At 38.1% G+C, this 19401-nt stretch overlaps 2 protein-coding genes across 2 annotated transcripts in view; one reads left to right on the forward strand and one right to left on the reverse strand.

Moving 5' to 3' along the window:
* Cdase (neutral ceramidase) overlaps positions 1–19401 on the forward strand; it is a 42897-nt gene that overhangs the window by 9506 nt on the left and 13990 nt on the right. The window contains exon 8 of the mRNA XM_071785361.1: positions 787–993. Coding sequence (XP_071641462.1) covers positions 787–993 — 207 coding nt within the window. The remainder of the gene's footprint in view (positions 1–786; positions 994–19401) is intronic.
* Positions 2233–6708, reverse strand: Cpr6 (cuticular protein 6). The gene is made up of 3 exons (XM_071785362.1): positions 6572–6708; positions 4832–5092; positions 2233–3749 (listed from the first exon to the last, which is right to left on the reverse strand). The coding sequence occupies exons 1-3, from the start codon at positions 6578–6580 to the stop codon at positions 3468–3470; spliced, it is 552 nt and encodes a 183-aa protein (XP_071641463.1). The 5' UTR covers positions 6581–6708; the 3' UTR covers positions 2233–3467.

The raw sequence follows: 19401 nt of genomic DNA on the forward strand, positions 1-19401 counted from the left end.
TTCTTAACATCTGCACGGCGCGGCGGTTGCAACATGCATTTACATATCAAGCGGCATTAGCCGGAGCTCGAATGAAAAATCTCAGATGCGCGTGTTGCAATGTGTAAACACAAGAAAATAGCACGCGTGTTTGCAAGCTAATACAATTCTGGTTCATAAGCATATTTTGAAATTACTTCGGGTTAATTTCGCACGTGGGGATGTGCAAAATCTTGTCAGAATAATTAAGAGTTAACTGCTTTATTTTCGCTTGAAACAAGGTGCATTTCATCGTGGCACGACTAAGCCCTAAATATATTTATTTACCGTTATAACGGAAAACGATATACGATATCTCTCTCATATTTATCGCGCGTGCCTGAAAGCAATTTTAAACTTTCACATAAATCCATGTATTAGGAAACTACGCACGGAAAAAAAATGATATTGTATCAACAGCATCAGTGTAATCGAGATGAAATCTATTAATGCAACATCAATATTATTGAACATAAAACGTCAGATAGTTGTTTTAATAATTTAAATATTTGGTCTAATAATATTCAATTAAAGTAACTATTTATGTTTGTGGCAGCCCGTGACGTCGACGTTTAATTGAAGCAACTTCTTTTTTTTTAATTAAACAGCATTTTTTTCCGTGTGGGAATTAATTTAATAACGATGTTTACTAAACAACGAGACTAATTAAATAAAGTAATCGGAATGGAAAAAAATTTTTTACCACGCACACACACATATAAACATAAATTTTGTAATGCAAACACCATGATATGTTTTGGGCATTAGGGCCAGTTCGTAGCAGCCTTCGCCTCGACTAATCTTGGCGACGTTTCGCCAAATACACGTGGACCAAAGTGCGAATTCTCTGGACAAAACTGCTCCGACCAGTACACGTGTCCCGGAAATAAGGAAATGTGCTTCGCCTCCGGTCCTGGAAAGGACATGTTCGAGAGTACGAGCATTATTGCTCACAAAATTTATGAGGAGTCCGTGGTAAGTGTGCCTTATCTTATAATTTTTATGATCCTCGTATTTTCTGAATGTTTCTTTCTTCATTTATCGCGCAAAGATGCGTGCAACAATAAGACATCATTTGTAATTGAAAATAACAATGATAAAACTTGTCCGTCGGATATTTTTTACGTCGGAAATGGGGGCCTGCGATATCCGCTTTAAAAAGTCAGGAGAAAAAAATTTGAGCAATTTCTCCGACGCCCGTGAATGCCCAAAAATAGGCATTTTAATTGAATAGAAAAATCAAATCATGCTGCTATAGCGCGGACTATAAAGTAATTGGAAAGCGTGCGCGTGCACGTGAATTTCACGGTCTTGGTAATGCGAGTAAGTTCAAGTGCTCAGACAAAGCGGCATTTCCGTAAAGAACTGCACGTGTTATTGCTCGAATCAGCGACTGGATGCGCGTTTTCCACGTGTGTGTATTTGTTAATTATTCGGTGGCATGTGAAACTTATTAGCAAACGAAGCCACCGATGCGCCGAGATCGTTATCAGGCAAATTAAGTGATTTCGCGCGCGCGGGACGATTCATCAAAAGTGATACGCTAATTAAGAATCGCGAGACATTTGTCGTTGTAGTTAAAAAATTGAAATTCCGGCAGCCTTAATTTATTAAAGACAATACATATAATTAAAATGTATAAAGAATTTTTGTTATAAAAATTATGTAATTATTCTTATCTCTTAAGGATTTAATTATAAGATTAATCTACGATTATTATTAATTAAATATATTTATATACCGCTTGTTTCTTGTTTTTGTCTTCTGAATAATTCTGATTATAATCTCAATTATGACTAATAAAAGAACTTAAGGCTGAAGGATCATTATTGTCGAGAGAAGTAATATTTTTCTTTAATTGAGCAATTTCAAGGCGATTTAATAATGATTATGACGAGAGGGGTTGCTTTTCTTGTAATTTTCTCAAGACTAATTGCGTAACACGATTATTTTCTTCCGTTGAAACCGTAATGATACTAATGATAATAATGCATTGTGACATTATTGAAGAAATTAGAGCCGCTTGCACTTCATTACAATCTCTCCAGAAGATTATATGTTACTTAGTTATCGCCAAGTTCCTCGTGATTGAATAAAAGTTGAATAACAGCAGGCTGATTGGAAAGTCAATGTTCTAGCGAAGAATTATCTTTTAATGCGTGTCATTCCGCGTCACACGTCAGATGGAATGAAGTCAGATAAAACACGAATACCTACCTAATCGATTGTCCGTACTTTTATTTTGATATAAACCAGTTTTATACGTATAATTACATTATCGTTAACATCAATTCTTTACGATTTTACATTTTTAATGTATAATGTATTTTCTAATATATGCACACACGTGAGTACAAAAAACTTAGGTTCTATTTTTCTCATTTAACAAAATCTGTTTCTGATGATTTTTACTTGCGTTATTTTCAAACATACATTCGTTCGTTCTATCCGTTTCACATTAATTTAATACTGAGCTTTTCGTTCCCGTAACAAGTTTACATCAATTACATCTAATCCTGCAATGTAAAGTTCATATCACTATGCTACTACATATAGGCTGCGTTTCGATTTTTAGATTTTCACTGCCAATACTGAAAATTTATAGTTTACGTGACGTGAACTATATATTTTTAGTACTGGCAGTAAAAATATCGAAACCCAGCCATAAACTATTCTCGGACGGATTTAAATGAGCGTAACACTTTCTATAATATGAGGCGGTGAAACATTTACATACTCTTTCTAAATTATTCACGGTACTAGATTTATTTAGAATGTACGAAACCTAAAACTGCACCCACAAGAGGCATCTCGAGAACAAGCGAAATGTGGTATGTTATTATGTATGTCGCTCTGCAAATATAAATCGATACTTCAGACATGTGCGGTTACATCGGAATTCCAATTCCGTCAAATAGTCTACTTTTTAAAAGGATGCGCGAGATGCCTTTGTGCGGTTTCGCCACAATCGTCGGAGAAGGGTGAAATAAATAGATGGAAACTACTTCTGTTATCTGTGGAAGTAATCGATTTTTTCCCGCGCTGCTGCCGTTAAGTGCAATCAGGCGCTTCGAAATAAGGCAACGAGATGTAAAGGACTAACAATAAGAAAAAAAATACTTTTATTTCAATACGTAGAAAATAATAGTCAAGTACTGTGTCAGGGAATGAATCAATTTCCTCGTTTATAATCTCAATTATAAACTATATATTTACCGCAGTATATATTCAAAACACATAATTCTAAACCCTGCTAAAATCTAACTGTTTTACATGAAATGAGCCCAATTTTTGTTGTTCGTTGCTGACGGCCAATGATCAATTAAATCCCACCTGAAGATCCGGTCGAACTTGAAAATTTCGCTGTCACATTGACTAGCAGACTGATTATCAACTAAATGCCTCTTAGCGAAACGCCCGATTCGTTGCTATTTACACTGATGGCTGAGCTAATAATGCTTCTCGTAGTCGTAGCTGTTGTAGTGCGCCGGCGAGACGTACTTGACGATCGGCACCGGTTTCGGGTGTATCGCCGGCCCGACTTTCTTCACGACGGCATTGAATCCGTTGTGATCGTCTGCCGTGTACTCGACGATGCGCACGCTCCCGTCGGGCTCGTTCACGCTATACGAGCCGTGGACGACGTCGCCGTCCCGCACCTCGTGCTGGGTCTTCACGTCACCGGTATGGGGATCGTGCACGCCATAATTGAAGGTGTATCTCGGGTGCGACTGCAACAAGCGCACACAGGGTCATCGTTATAACGCGAGTTTGTGACGAGTTAGCGACGAACGTCTGCATACTGAAATTGGCGCCAGAGATCAGAGAGAGCTTTAACAGCTCAATATGCACATCAGGCGCGCGCGGGCTCGGGTTATTTATTTTATCCCGCGCTCCTATACTTTCATGTAACTTGCAAATTGCTGTAAATGCAGATTTTGATTGCACGAACGTATTAATCGTACGTAAAACGGAATTTATTTCCAAAAAATTGAAAAGTTTAAGAGACTCGTAACTTAATTAAATAAATTAATGTACATAATGTAATTTAATTTACCGAATATGCTTGAATATGATATAGGATGCTTTTGTATGCCGCGATTTTAAGTTGCTAATGAATTCTTTGATAAATTTGTGATCCGCAACTGTATAATAATAATACGCTACTTGCAACGCACAGTTCCGCGTGCTTTTGAGAGACGCGACGCGTTATATCGTAATTATCATCCGCACACGTAGCGCGCTGTTTCCTCGTTTTGCGATATTACTTGGAGCGCCGCTTTTAGTGACAATTAACATCGCGAGAAAGCGACGACAATGAGCGTTGCGGAAAGAGGCTCAACAATAAGATACGGCGAGGACAGAGGAAATACCTTCGTCACACAGACGTCGCTTTTCAAAGAGAGAGAGAGAGAGCGAGAGAGAGATACAGGAATTTAAATTAACATATACACCTCAGGCGCCTGGAAGCATCGCGAGACTTGAAGAATCTTGACACTTTTCAGAAGGAAACGTGCGAGAATTTATATTAAATACCGTTAACGAAGTTGAAACGGTGGAAGTCGGAGTGTGGGAGAGATAATTGAAGTTTCCCTTGAAACCAGATACGCCGATTACAATGTTTGTTGTAAATATTATTAAGTCGTACTGCTTCTGTGAAAGTGCTTCAGAGAACTTTTAAAAGTTCTCCAAAAAGTTTCAAACAAACATATCGTGGAGTATCAGTATTTCTACACGAGAATCGAGATAAGTCCTCTCAGCAGTAAAGTATTGCAAACTTGCGAAAAAAAAGAGAGCAAGAAGAGATACTAACGTAATAGTCATGATCCTGTTCGACGTGTTTGTAGCCCTGATATTCGTGGTCCAGAGACGCGTCCACGTGTAGCGGCGCGGCGGATACCGCGTGCAACGGCACCGCGACCGTCGGCAGAACTTTGTATCCGGCGGATCCAATGTATCCGTCGAGATCGGTGTAATCGCCGTAGGACAGGCTGGACAGGCCGTGGCCGCCGTTGTAACCGCTGAGAACCACCGCGTGGCTGCACGCCACCGCGGCGCAGAGGAAAGCAACCGTCTGAAAAACCACAATTCGCGATCGTAAATCTCTTCTGTGGGAAAAGGCGAGATTGTTAATATGCGCGAAGTTTTGTGTCAAGGATTCGATAGTTTCTTTGAAAATTCCTCCGCGGCTTCGAAGTGTTCGCTTCTCTTTTCATTTTCTTCGCTCTTTGAAACATCCTCTCTAAATATATCTTCCCTCATCTACTTAGCGCCGTGCCTCGTGCAAGATATTTAATAGCATCCGAAGTGTAACAGCGGATAATCGATACCCCATGCGATGCAGGCGACCCATTAGTCACTGTCAATGCGAAATCGCGGACGAAGCTAAGTTTGTAAAGTCATCGGGGCTGATTTATTGGGAAAGCCTTTCCGGGGACGCGCGCTTCTTGAGTTTCAATATGTTTCGTTAAATCTCGGATCGGAAGTCCTGTCGATGAGAAGAACCGTCTCCTCTTTTCACTTTCACGTCGACCTTGTTATCCGCCGGCCAGTAGATGGTATAAGTCAATGAAACCCCGCGGAAGTGGTTAAGAATTTCGCTTGTTTAAGCGTCGCGATGAAAATGATACATCGCGAGTAAAAGGTTTATTACACCCCCGGCACGAATATTCATGCCTGTGAGAAAGTCGACGCGGATTCCGGTACTTTGAGGTAAACCGGAGGATCGGGAAGAAAGAGAAATCTGATTTGATCAGAAGGAAAAAATCTTAATTCGGAATGTTAGTAAAATTCTCTTTATAACTGCTTTAAAGATGTACAATATTACAGTAATATTAGGCGAATGCAATTATATCTAAAAAAAAATTTCCAAAAAGATTGTTTTTAAATAATTTAAAAAGTATTTATAAAAAATGTGTGTAATATATATATATATATATATATATATATATATATATATATATATATATAAATAACTTGATTATACAACTATAAGTGCCAAATAGATGATCTACAGGATAATTCACAGAAATGAGAAGTCTATTTCTACGAAGTTTATTTTAAATTTTAATTAGAGATAGGGAGACCTATCTAATTAAAATTAAAATAAGAGATAAGTAGAATTCATGACTGAATACATGCAGATAAGTGATTTTATTGTAGATAACAAACTTTGGCATATGACACAAAATTAATGATTTTTTTTCTTTAATTAGAACTTAAAAGGGATAAATCTCTAAATCATCTGTTTACCAGCTCAACCAAAAGCAATTTTGGAATTATCTCTTCTGCTCTCTTGACGGAAAGATCGATATAGATAAGATTCCGCAGATTTCGCGTAATATTTGGCGATAATATTATAACGGGCGCCCTAGCCAAACGAAAGAAAGAGAAATAAGGGAGATTCACTTGGACGATAGACGCGGTCGCGGCGCCGAAAAGTTCTCTCGAAACGCGGCCGATAGGAAAAGCGACGCACATATTTCCCAACCACCCACACCCACTCTCGCGTTCATACCACACTCGAATCGCGGCGGGCCTTCTCTCCTCGTACCTTCAGCATGATGTGTTTTCCACGATGTTTTCAACAACGCTCACAGCACGTTTACCGTATGCGAGACTGTCGGGCGCGAAGTCACTGATAGCATTATTCCCGGACGATGGGCTTATATCCATCTCCCACCTCAGGATGGCTCCGTTCCGGGCAAAAGCTCTCGGCCTCGGGTGCCACCACTCTTTCAGGCTTGCGTCTAGGTTGTACCCTACCCCCCGCGGATCTTTTTGTGGATGAGAAAACACACGGTACGATCCACGTGCTCGACGACGCGGCGACGGTGGCACACGTCGGCGTTACTCACTCGTGCGAAAATCCTGAAAGAGATTCGGCCGCCGTGTTCAAATCGGTCGTCACGCTCGCGATTTGATCGGAGAAGATAATTGAAAAGTTGCTGATAGTTGCCGCAAAAGTTACGGATAGAATTTGACCGCTTTAGTTAATCGATCAAGACGGGCGATATTATAGAATTGCCTGTATTGCTCGCGGGAGTCTTGCAGTTATTCATTAAAAATGTAATGGATTGATTCGGCCATCAGAGCCGATTATGTTGAAAGAATAGGAGGTAATCGTCGGCAGATAAACCTTATTTTTCGAATTCTTCGTTTCGTAACTATGTATGCGGAGTTTAGACATAATTTATTCTCAAACAGCGGAAACTGGCCAAGTAAACGTGAAATTGAATGAAAATGTCAAAATGATTCAATCTTCTGTCACTAATTTGGCGAAAAACTATATTTAATTGCATATCTACATTTAGTTATCTTAAAAATCTCGTATATTTTCAACGAGAGATTTATGCTACATAGAAGTTTATTTCACATTTATATTAAATTTTTTTCTGTTTATCTAAGAACACACATTGAAGTATTTCTCTTTAATGTGAGAAATTGCTGACATAAATAATACTTTATTATTAATATATAACTTATATATATAAATTTATATTAAATTTTTTTCTGTTTATCTAAAAACACACATTGAATGTTTCTCTTTAATATGAGAAAATGCTGACATCAAAAATACTTTACTTTTAATATATAACTTATATATATAAATTTATATTAAAATTTTTTCTATTTGACTAAAAACACGCATTGAATGTTTATCTTTAATATGAAAAAAATGCTGATATAAATAATACTTTATTAGTAATATATGTCACGTAAATATAATAGAAAATTCTACTAAAATCCAGTTTTGAGAAACTTTCAACGAATTTAAATAAAAATATATTTAAATATAAAATTTTATAAAACACTTTTTCGTTGAACACACATAACTGAATCCACCGAGATTAACCATGTCGACTTACTATGTCCTTTTATTATTCAATTTAATTATAAATTGCAGCGTAAAAGCTATATACAGATGAAAGAACAGTCGATTGCTTATGCATCATTCTTACTGCGCGCATAAACATTACGTCATGTCTTAGCGTAATAGAAGCAAGTGATCTCACTCTTTCACTCACTCTCTCTTTCCTCCTCTCTTTTACTCTTCACATATTCGTAGCCGAATTACTATTCTTTTTTTTTTGTGAAATCGCTTGCGCATTTTTCTTCGTAAGAGAGAGAACACATAACGCAGAGAGAACGCATAAATAATGCGGGAAATTTACGACGAATTCCTTTTCGGACGCGAAATAAAACCGGACAACGCGTTACAGAACATCCTGAAGAGAAAGGGTATCTTCATAAATTACACACGAAAAACTGGTTGCCGCTTTTTACATATGCTCACTTTAATAGAATTTTTATATGCAAATAAACTTTTACTAAATTAACAGCCGTATGATCTTATAGATTACATCTTATATAGCTTTAAAGAAACCAAATTTCGCATCTTATTTTGTGATGCTTCTTGTTTCATAATTATAGTACAGAATAATTAGTGCCATTTTTATATTATATGTATGTATGTATATACACACACACACACATATTACCAAATATATATACACAACGTCCCCACAAGAAATTTAATTCTCGAATATATCTCTAGTTTTAGCCGACAAAGGCGTGGTAGCTTCAGTTCTATTCTTACGCAATTCTTGACAAAGCCCGTTTGTCTTCGCAATGAGCAATGTTATTTCTTTGCGCACGTAACGTACACATCATCATCGTTCCGTGAACGCAATCCGGCAACCACCTTTAATAAAAAAAAGGTTGGTCCCGCCCGAGTGATTACCGGCGCGATCTATCTGGATCAAGATCATAAGCGACAAAACCTTTCGATCTCAGCCCAAATTCTTTTGTTGCGCATTTACGTAATATCGTGCCGGACTTATTGTTCAATGTTTCTCTGAGAGAGAAAGAGAGATTGCATGACTCCATTATTTTCGTGCGACTTGTTGAAATTTATTATTTTAACTGTATTTGTAGTGCGTTGTATTAATTCTGGCAATAATCGATTTAAAATTTTGTACGTTGTTTATTATCTTAACGGTATATTTTTACGTCGAATTTTTCTCCCGAGAATAAACTTTATTTATGTTTTTTTTTATGAACATGATCGACATATAATCGTACACGATCAAAATGTAATTTTGTCAATTTATGTTTTTCTCGCAATTATCAAAGTGCGATAAGAAAAATACACAAAACGGCTCTTGTTATTCGATCTCTGTTCTCCGTTTATCGCACGGGCTGGATCTATGTGTAACGTTGTGCGATCCAGGCGTGCTGAATCGCCCGATCGCCGTCACGCTCGCGTTGACGTTTCACAATTTGCGAAGCGCGCGGAGTCGCGCTCTAAATTCAAATTTTTCGTATCGTGCGCTAATAAGCAGTAGCCCATTTCTTCGCTGTTATTTCCTTTTTTTTTCTACCAATGACATTGCCTGCTGGACACGTAATTGAAGGTTGCCCGCTTCCGCGGACGATTTCGTTAACCGTCGAGATATCACCACTTTCTTTCGACTCCGAGCCAACTCGTTTTCTTACGCAGTCGTTTATTACTTGACGACGGTTGTGGCAACAAGATTTCATAAGGGAATCTGGTGCTACGCTGAATTAAGTTCGAGTCTACTTGAGCGTTTTTCAAAAGGACAATAGCGAGGACGACGACGACGACGACAGCACCGACAATAACAACAAAGAAAAAAATGCGTCGCAAAAGAGTTCTTTGTAAAAAACGTATTTCAATCAGTTCAATACTTTTCGACCTTATTCGAGGTAAGTGAAATCACGGTTAGAGTAATTCATAGAGAGAAACTCTCTTTGGAGGAAAATGATTACCCTCGAATATTTTAGCTAATAAAAATTCTGCAACTCAATGAAAACGTAGTAAAAAAGGCTTATATATATAATTTATATATGGTAAAAGAGTATCGTTTAACATAGTTTATATTTCTCTTGCAGAAAATGCGTTGTAACAATCTTACATTTAATTTTACATTCTATACATTATCATTCTGCATTCACTTTGAAACAACAACAAAAAATACTGTAAAAAAAAAACGATGAAGGTGTCGGTGAGATCAATCCATTTATTCGCCGTCATGTAATATGTGTCAGCTCAGATTGCAGGTAAAGAATTATATAATCGTCTGTCCTTCGTAGGCACCAATTCAGATGACAAAATAAGGCGTAACCGTTGACAATGTGGTCGTTAAGAGTCTTAACGACAAGAATAACAGGTGTACTTATAGATCTCAACGACTTTCTCGCAGTCTGTATAATTAAAAACGCTACTTGTCTGTTTGTAAAGCAAATCGATCAAATTTGACGAAATTTGTTTGCAAAAAGTGAATTATTCTCGATTTATAAATTTATTATAATATTATGGTCCATGTGTGGGCAGATTTAGCAGTAACTAAATGCAATTTTTTTTACGTTAGCTTCTATCGTGTATAAAGGAATGTAATGTTTGAGATTTTGTATCAGCAATTCAATTTTTTAGCGTGTACATATTTCAAAAATTTCACCGTAGTAAACAAAATTGTTTGAAAGTGTACTTTCTGGTTGTATAAGTTTTAACCTGTCAATCATGCATACAAAGAAGAATGTTTGTATTGAAAAAATTCATCAATTTTTTTCATCAATACTTGTTTTTGACGATGACGAAATTGGATGGTACTGCGATTGTAGAAATATGGTGAGACACACACACGCGGAAGTAATAAGAACTTTTAGAGCGGAAAATATAACCTACATCTTCTGTACGAAATTCTTTCTAAACGAAATCACGGAATCGTTATATTTTTGACATTTTCCGTCTTGCTTTTTATTAAAGATCCACGTGGCACTCTCCTATTAAAAAAGGATTATAGGAGTGTAGCGAATCGAAAAATAGAGTATCTTCCAATATTGATCAAATTTTTGTTTAAGAAGTAGACTAATCATGTTTTTTTTTTGTTAAAAAAACATATTTTTGACAATAAAATTAAAATGCAAAATTATATAAAAAAATATTAAACAATAATTAAAAAATAATAAACAATAATAGCATCCTAAATAATAGTTGAAGTCCGATCGTGGCTGTATGAGGGGCAAGATTTTAGCTTCTGTAAATTAACGAGTTCTGTAAAAATTATGTAAATTCTAAAAAATAGGTTTTATTTTTTAATTTTATATTTAAATTATTATTTGTTTAAATTTTATTTTTTGCGAAATTAGATATATCTAAACATGAGAATTACATTTTCTTGAAAAATTTTATTCTTTCTTAAGATAACTTAAGAAAAAAGTTAAATATAGGAAAAAGCCTCCGTGAATCAATATGGAATAGTATTAAAAGTGTTACTTTAAGATTGCAAATTAATTAGATAAGTCATGTGTTCAAGTTATCATGCACTGAGAAACCCATTTAGTTGAATCAACTAAAATATTTGGTTGGATAAACAAATTTTTTAGTTAATATAACAAAAAATTTAGTTATTTTAAAATTTTTATGTTAACCAAATTTTTTATTATATTAACTAAAGAATTTGTTTATCCAATTAAAGATATTAGTTGATTCTTCATCCAAAGATTTTGGTTGATTCAACTAAATGGGTTTCTCAATGTGGTCATCGTTTTCAAAAATGTTTTAAGAAAAGCACGTTTGAAGTCTTGGGACGTAAATTTTGCAATTTTTAATAATTTACTTACAACTATTGATCTATACCAGTTCCATTTTTACGACTTTAAACTAGTGGAAAATAAAAAAAAGTTTCTTGAAATATAGTCTTACAGCCCCTTAATAATTCAACCACACGTTGTGTCAATATTTAATGTACTTAATCTTTGCTTTATTCTGATAAAAAGTTTTGGCAAATATCTCTCTATAATTTCAGTAAAATATTATATTAAGTAAATGTACTTAAACTGGAAATTAATTGAACCAAAAAACGTCACTCTCTTAAATATCTATTTCTTTTCTCTCATTATTTAACGAAAAACTAGAAGAAATGAGCTTGTTTTTTTATTACGCAACACCATGTAATAAATGTCGTCTGTACTTTTCGTCTTTTCAAAGAAAAAATCTTTTTCAATTCAACGAATCTACTTTGTCATCGAAGAAGCCCCACACACACACACACACCTATTATTGCACTTCGCAACCTGGAAGAGACCCGCGACCTGTCCCCGTTACGATTCTAATAACCGTGAAGTCGTGAGAGGTTCACTCGTGACTTTAATGCCAAAGAGCATCGGCAAATACGCTCGACGGTACACCGTGAACAAATAAACCGTAGACATTGTAAACTATAATGGAAAGAAAGATGGAGAAAAGAAAGATCTTCGTGTATATGTACTTAATAGAAGTGCATATACAAGGAACTTTGAAAAACTAAATTAAATACCTAACTATTTACAATAATGTACTTGTAGAAACTTTGAGGTGCATATCTCGAAAATATGAAATTGAAACGACCCGGATAAGATTTGTTATTTTAAATCAAATCCTGCAATTTGTTCGATTAGTCCTAATCTGTTAAACATCGAATTTTCACTATATAACAGCTCCGAGGCGAAACGAGAAAAAGCGAAAATGGAGAAGCAATCGAACTAAAATTAAATCACAAACCACGTTTAAATTAGTCGTTTAATTGGACCTTATCAGTGAAACCAGGAAGGATCAATACACCCTTATCCGTTTTAAGCCATAATGGATCACGTCCTCATCTCGTTTTAATTATTATTCAAACAGCGTAGTGTGTTGAGTTAATCTGCCGTTTTACGGAAACAATTTGCGCTGAGGAGGGACACCCATTTGACTGCGCGGCATTTGTTTGTACAAAGAACCCCGGCCACACACACACACCCACACAGTTTCTGCCTTCCGTCCTTTTCTCCTGCTCTCCTCCTGTCACGCCTGTATCAATCCGCGACGTTCTACACGGCGTGGCCCCGCGACGTGGTGACGCAACGTATTGTTTACGAGCCGCATTTCAATACAATCGTGTGGGAAATGTACGCGGCGCACGAAACGTGGGGAAGAAATGTCTCGGCGTATCCTTGGCACACCCCGAACTACGTTCGTACTACTGGCTCTCTTGAGGCCGCTTTCGGCCGCAGCTCGAACCTTAATTCGGCGAGTCGTTTTTGTTTCAAAGCCCAAGGATAAGCAGTTTCCTCTCCCTACCGTACGTGACTATCCATCATCCACTCGCCGCCGACGCTATATACGATTTTATTAATATCCTTGCAGTTAAACGAGTTTCCATGTAACAATTTTCTCGGGATCCCCTTGAAAGACACATAACTTATTTAGACGAATCGTAATAAAACTGTGCTCCTTTACAGAATATTTCTTAGTTATTTCATCATAAACCTACAATTACTTGTAAAAGGCTTTTCTAGAAAATTCAGATTTTTAATAAATTCACTTATATAAAGGAAAATTCAATAAAAATTCGCAAAACTTTTGTATCAATTTTGTGTCTCGACAATACAAAGTCTTCGATAGTAGACTTTGAGAGAATAATCCAGGTTTAAATGATCGGACAATCGTTCGAAAATTAACAAACGGATTATCCGGAATTATAAAAAGCCGATCAAGCCGAACAAAATAATGTCCGATCAATGATATCCAATTATCAATGAAATCCAGATATTATTGATCGAACATTATTCTGGCCTTGATCGGCATTTTATAATTCCGATTAAAAAGTATCAGATTATCCGTTTGTTAATTTTCGAACGAGTTATCCAATCATTTATTTCTCTCACAATCAGTGCACAGTGTAGGCGTGACATTTCGATCGCAAAAACTTTTCTCGCGTTACCGGAGCTGGCGAAGCGTTTTCTTTTTCCTTGAAATCGATGAATTTTAGCTCGCGGTTTGCAAAGCGATGATGCAGCGCGTGGTAAACGTGGCGATGCGCAACGCAATAATTTGCGTATTATCCGATAACGTATGACATTGGAGCATCGGTATATTTTCCGCGCTGTTAACCACGAGGCGATACAATGGAAACTGCTAATGGTATAAAATGATAAGTCTAATGTAAGATGGCGATCGGCTAATTATCCCAGTACGCGGCATCCGTAGCGCGGCTTTAGCCGCGCTCCGGAATTTACAGACAATAGCGATAGCCTGAATGGCGTCTCTCGGCTTGAATGGAACACCACACATCGCGAGAAGTGCGGACCGAAACAATTTTGTATTTCCTCGCGGTAAGTGAGATAAATTAGCTCAGTTTATTAAACGGGGATATGCACGTCGGAATATACATTCCTGTATCCGATTAACTGCAACATTATATAATTATCCAGTAGCCGAATGAAGAACAATCTGCGGTGTCGTGTGGAACCCACGCACCCCGATGTGGCTAGAGTTTATTTAAATAACAAAGTGATTCAGCAGCGGTTTCTACCGGTGCTACGACAATCATTTCTGTCATTTACGATTCAATGGCATGCCGCCAGTGGAATACTTATTACCGTTACGCAGCGCGTTTGTTGCGAAGGAAAGGCGAAGTGTCATGCATTACGGCACGAGAGCCGTATGTGCTTCTGGAGGGTAAAAGTGTTCCGACATGTTTTCCAGAATGATCGTTAGAAAATGCGCCGTCTATACGATGGATGCGCTTGTTATTCTGGAGCAGTAGTACGCTTGTAAGAGAATATAGTCGACGTTCCTGCATTCGGATTTCGCGCACACACGGCCATTCAATGGCGAACGAGAGTGAAACCTCTCCAGTTGAATAACCGTGTCGTAACGTCAGGAAGTCAGGAATTTTTCTGCCTAGAGAGTCATTCTTCCTAATACGCGTATCTTTATTATTCCGCGCGGATCTCAAATTGGAGAGGCGTACTATACGCCAGCGAAATCGATTGGCTGCCGACGAATCGATAAGGCATCCGCTTTTAAAGAGGATCCTTCGACGTCAATTAGATATGTCCAATTAGATAACACGATATCGCCCGCAATAATAACGCAATAATAACGCGAAGCGAGTGATGCCTTGGCACTAGAATTTATGAAACCGAGAGGCAGTCGACGGGAAGGAATGACGATGCCAATTTGGAAAGAGAGGTGTTATTATAATTCCCTAACCACGTGCAGGTAACGTCTCATCGTTTGTTAATCGCGAGACGTATCAGAAACGCATTAGTAATTGGTAATTCCGTCGCGAATGCATGGCCGTGCTGGCTTTTAATCGGCCAATTTTATCCCACGCCGGAACAGCTCCGCACGCCCTGATATTACTGCTTGTGCAAGGGTCGATTAGAAGGGGCAGAGTCATCGTATAGTCGTGAGTAAGACAGAGGCCCGGAGAAGAGAGAGAGGAGAAGAAGGAGGAGGAGAGGGATAAAAAATGGAACGAGTCACTACGGCGATCCACACGTGTTTACACGTTCCTGTTCCCACGTCTTAAAACGGGGCTCCGCAATCGCACAGCATCTCAGCCTCATTATGCGGCCTTATCTTACATCGACGGAGACAGACTCCGCTTCCGCGGCTGAAAGTCCTGGCTGCATAAGCCGGAGAATCAAGGATCGACAGACATATATACACCGCGTGTAGCTCTTGATTACCGCGGAGCGCGGCGCAGTCAATTTCGCTCTCGAGCGACTGATGACTGAAATACCCGAGTAAAAGAGGATTAAGAACCACCACAAAGGAGTCGGCGTTAATTAAAGGTCGCAATAACATATCATAATACACACGGTTTTGATAAAATCACAGATCTAATTTTCGAAGCTCTCAAAAATTAACCCGTTCGCGCCCAATATCTCGCACGACTTACTCTCAATAAATTCTCAATAGTAAGTCGGCGCTATCGAGGCAGCGATGCGTGGGCAAACGTTAATTAACGCCCGACCGCGATTAGATTGGCATCACGCGATCCGTCCCAACTCCCAGAGGTATAGTAGAACCGTTTCCAAGGTAGGCCGGATGATGGACGTCGTCGCCCAGCCATCATCGCGTTGCGAGCGAAGGCAAAAGCGAAGACGGCCACGGCGCGGCGTGTTGACGTTAGCCGCTGCCGGGTGGGAAAGTACGGTCGAACGAGGTTGTTTCAGCCCGCCTTGAAGAGCTTTGCGCGAGCTCGTTTCGCGATCTTCCAAGAACGCCTCGCGCGCCACGCCTCGCGCTATTGCGAATTGCCGGGATGACGCGAGTTTTTGCGCGAGTTTCGCGCGCAAGGACGATCCCGCTCTTCCGACTCGACTCCTTTTGCGCGACTTCGCTTCGCGGTTATCTTGAATCACTCTCGACGATAATCGCGCGCCGTTCCAGAAATTGCGCCTTGTCCTCTCCTCGAACGACGGATACCGGCGGTTAACTCGAGAGGGATGACGAGGCGCTTCAATGTCTCGCGCTCGCTTTCGAATCGTTCGCCAGCGGTAAAAATGAACCATAAAACGATATAATAATTGCGCGTGCGAACACGGGCCCGCAACGTCTCCCAGTTCATTACAAATGCATACACGCAACGCTACTAATTAATGTATCGCGGCCAAGACTCGCGCCGATATTGACGCAACATTTTGGGCAATTTTCGCGGGTGCGTAAATTTTGCTCTGATAGATTCTTACGGTACGAAAATATATGCGTAAAAGTGAGAATAATTTATGGAAAGCGCTCACGGCCATCCGTATAATCAGGGCACATCGGATTTCATTATGTTTGTTAAATATACATATATAATAATACGAATTATATTGTGAATTATTATATGTATATTTATAATACGAATTATATTGCATAATTAATTAGTGTATAATATAGAAATTTCAGATTGTTAGTAGAGATTGTGGTCATAAGTTTTATTAATTGCACATTACTGTGCCAAGAATACTTGCAGTTATACTCTGGTATACTTAACTGTCATATTTGCATGGAAACGGTCCCCAGCACGCGTGCGACAATTGATGTTACGAAATTTTATCGCCCCAACAAAAAATGTCTTATTGCGAATATTGCGTCAATTCTAGGCGTTCTTACCGGAATTTAATGACACACGTTGGAAAATAATTCCGCTTCCGCAGCAAAACCGTCGCTGTTGTTGCACATTTGACCAGTAAGCGCGATCAGACTTTGCTACCACAATCGATATTTTGGTTTATTTGATATTATTTTAATTTTAACATATAATTTTCTAACTAATTAAACGTTTTTCCAATTAAAATTAAGCTATATTGTCATCAAATCTTTTTATACTATTTATAGTAATTGAAGGTTAATTGACAAAATTTACAATAACTTTACTGCGTCAACGAGTGTCTTTTTTCAAGTGTGTTTAACGAAAGGGAAATAATACATACTATAATCTATAATCATCTCCACAATTAACTTAATAACTGTTCCACGTATATACTGGACATTATTATCGGTGATTTTAATTGGTTACAGAAACACTTACTGCAGATCATCGAGCGTCACCGCGCTTGATGTTAATTAATTTAGAAAGTAATATTGCCGTCCGTTTATTAACGCTCGCACAGCCGTACGGTGTTAATTATTGAGCAGGAATCACATACAGTTTTGCGCGATGCAGCAGCGTTGCAGCAATGCGCGGAGATTGGACGTGCAATTTAACGGATATATCGTCAATGCACGTATTACCGGCTATATTGAAGTATATGGCACGGTGAGATGGATTGATCATAGACACGCGTTTTGCACAACGTAGTCGCAGTCCCACTTAACGTAAGAAGATCAAAGACGTAGTTTAGCGGCGATTAAAATCATGATGTAAATAATTTATGTTTCGAAATAATTTTGCCAATGTTTAAAAACATATAACTGTCTATCTATCTTGATAAGAATTTTTTGATCTTATTACGCGTTTTGAAGAGGGACGACTTCGCCAAATGTTTAATGATGTCATCGCGCGTTAAATGTGACGTTGACATTCAGTCGATCCCCTTGTTGACCTACTTCACTGATCGCGTACGAATAGCATTTTTATAACGGCATATTTTTTGGACGGAAATTCAACCGGTGTAAATTGACGTATATATGTCGAGTGACTTTAAATCTGTCAATAGTGATTCTACAAATATTCTTAGACACAACATAGAATTATATAACTATCGAAGATTTTATCTCTAATTTCTTGATTTAGAATTAATGAAAAAAATCTATAACTATAGAATATAAAATCTACTATGGTATTTTTATTATTTGTCGTACGCTCTTGAGTTAATATTATTATATTAATTAACAAATTCTTTTCTTCGTCAGTGAAAAATTAACAAGATTTATATATTTTGACCAAACTGACTTTAATCTCGAAGATTCTTACATTAACTCTAGGAGTTAATGTAAAAATCTTCGAGATTAAAGTCAGTTTGGTCAAAATATATAAATCTTGTTATTATATTAATTTTATTTCATATCTGGTGCGCCCGATAAATTGCGCGGTAAAACCGAGAGAGAGAGAGTAATTTTTCGTTCTCGGAAATTACGTGATTAATAAAACAATTCTTATACCATGTCTTTCATTTGTTTCTTCGTTATCTCCATTTTATCATGATTCACTGAACGCTTTGTATACGTCGCTATCGCGTGTCCGTTAATTTCCTGATATTTATTATAACTTTGTAACTGACACGTGTGCGTGCCTCGTGCACGCACTTGTGTAGCTAAAGAATTCACGTGTGTGTAGAGAGCCTCCGTTCAATCGCCGCGAGGCTTGTCGGTTGTCTTCTTGGATGATATCGCCAACCATCGCGGAAATACAATCACGTAATAAACAAAGTTGCAATTTGCCTAGAGTCCAGCCAGATTGACAGCTAACTAGATACGGCATTTATACGCGGATACAAATTTCGCAATTTATTGAACGCAATGCACACAATCCTTTATTTTAATCAAGTTTTATTATAAATCGGTATTTGAATACGCGAGAGTTGGGCTGGACAAGTAATTAGGAACGCGCGGTGATCATTATATGAGCTATAAGACCATGGATTATGCGGGAAATTCAATATACGGGATTCAGAAGCTATCGCATTTCAATTTAGTTAATTAAAGTCAGCTTCGTATATTATCAAAGTTATTTGCATAATACGCGAGTCCGGGGAACTTTTATCGATAAGTGTCGATTGTCCTGAATGTTGCTATATCTTTTGCAAGGCGCGTTATATTTCTTATTGTTAGTTCTTACGTACTTCCAATGATCGTTCGCTCGCTCTCATTTTCCGTGCCACTCGCGGGAGATGGTTTCTTCTTTGCGTCGCTGTGTTGTTTTGATCGAAGTGCGCTTGCTTGGCTGCTCCAGGCAGATATGCGATTTTGTTTCTCCAGGCGGATACGGCGGAATGTAATGGTGCTTCTACAAAGTTACCCGCGCCGCGGGAAAACCCCCCCGTCGCTTCTTTGAGAGCGGAATTGTATTTAAAGTACTTTGCGTATACGATTGGACGCTAAGCCGCGATCTGAGTTTG

Source organism: Temnothorax longispinosus, chromosome 8 (genome assembly GCF_030848805.1).
Source record: "Temnothorax longispinosus isolate EJ_2023e chromosome 8, Tlon_JGU_v1, whole genome shotgun sequence".
Classification (NCBI taxonomy): Eukaryota; Metazoa; Arthropoda; class Insecta; order Hymenoptera; family Formicidae; genus Temnothorax; species Temnothorax longispinosus.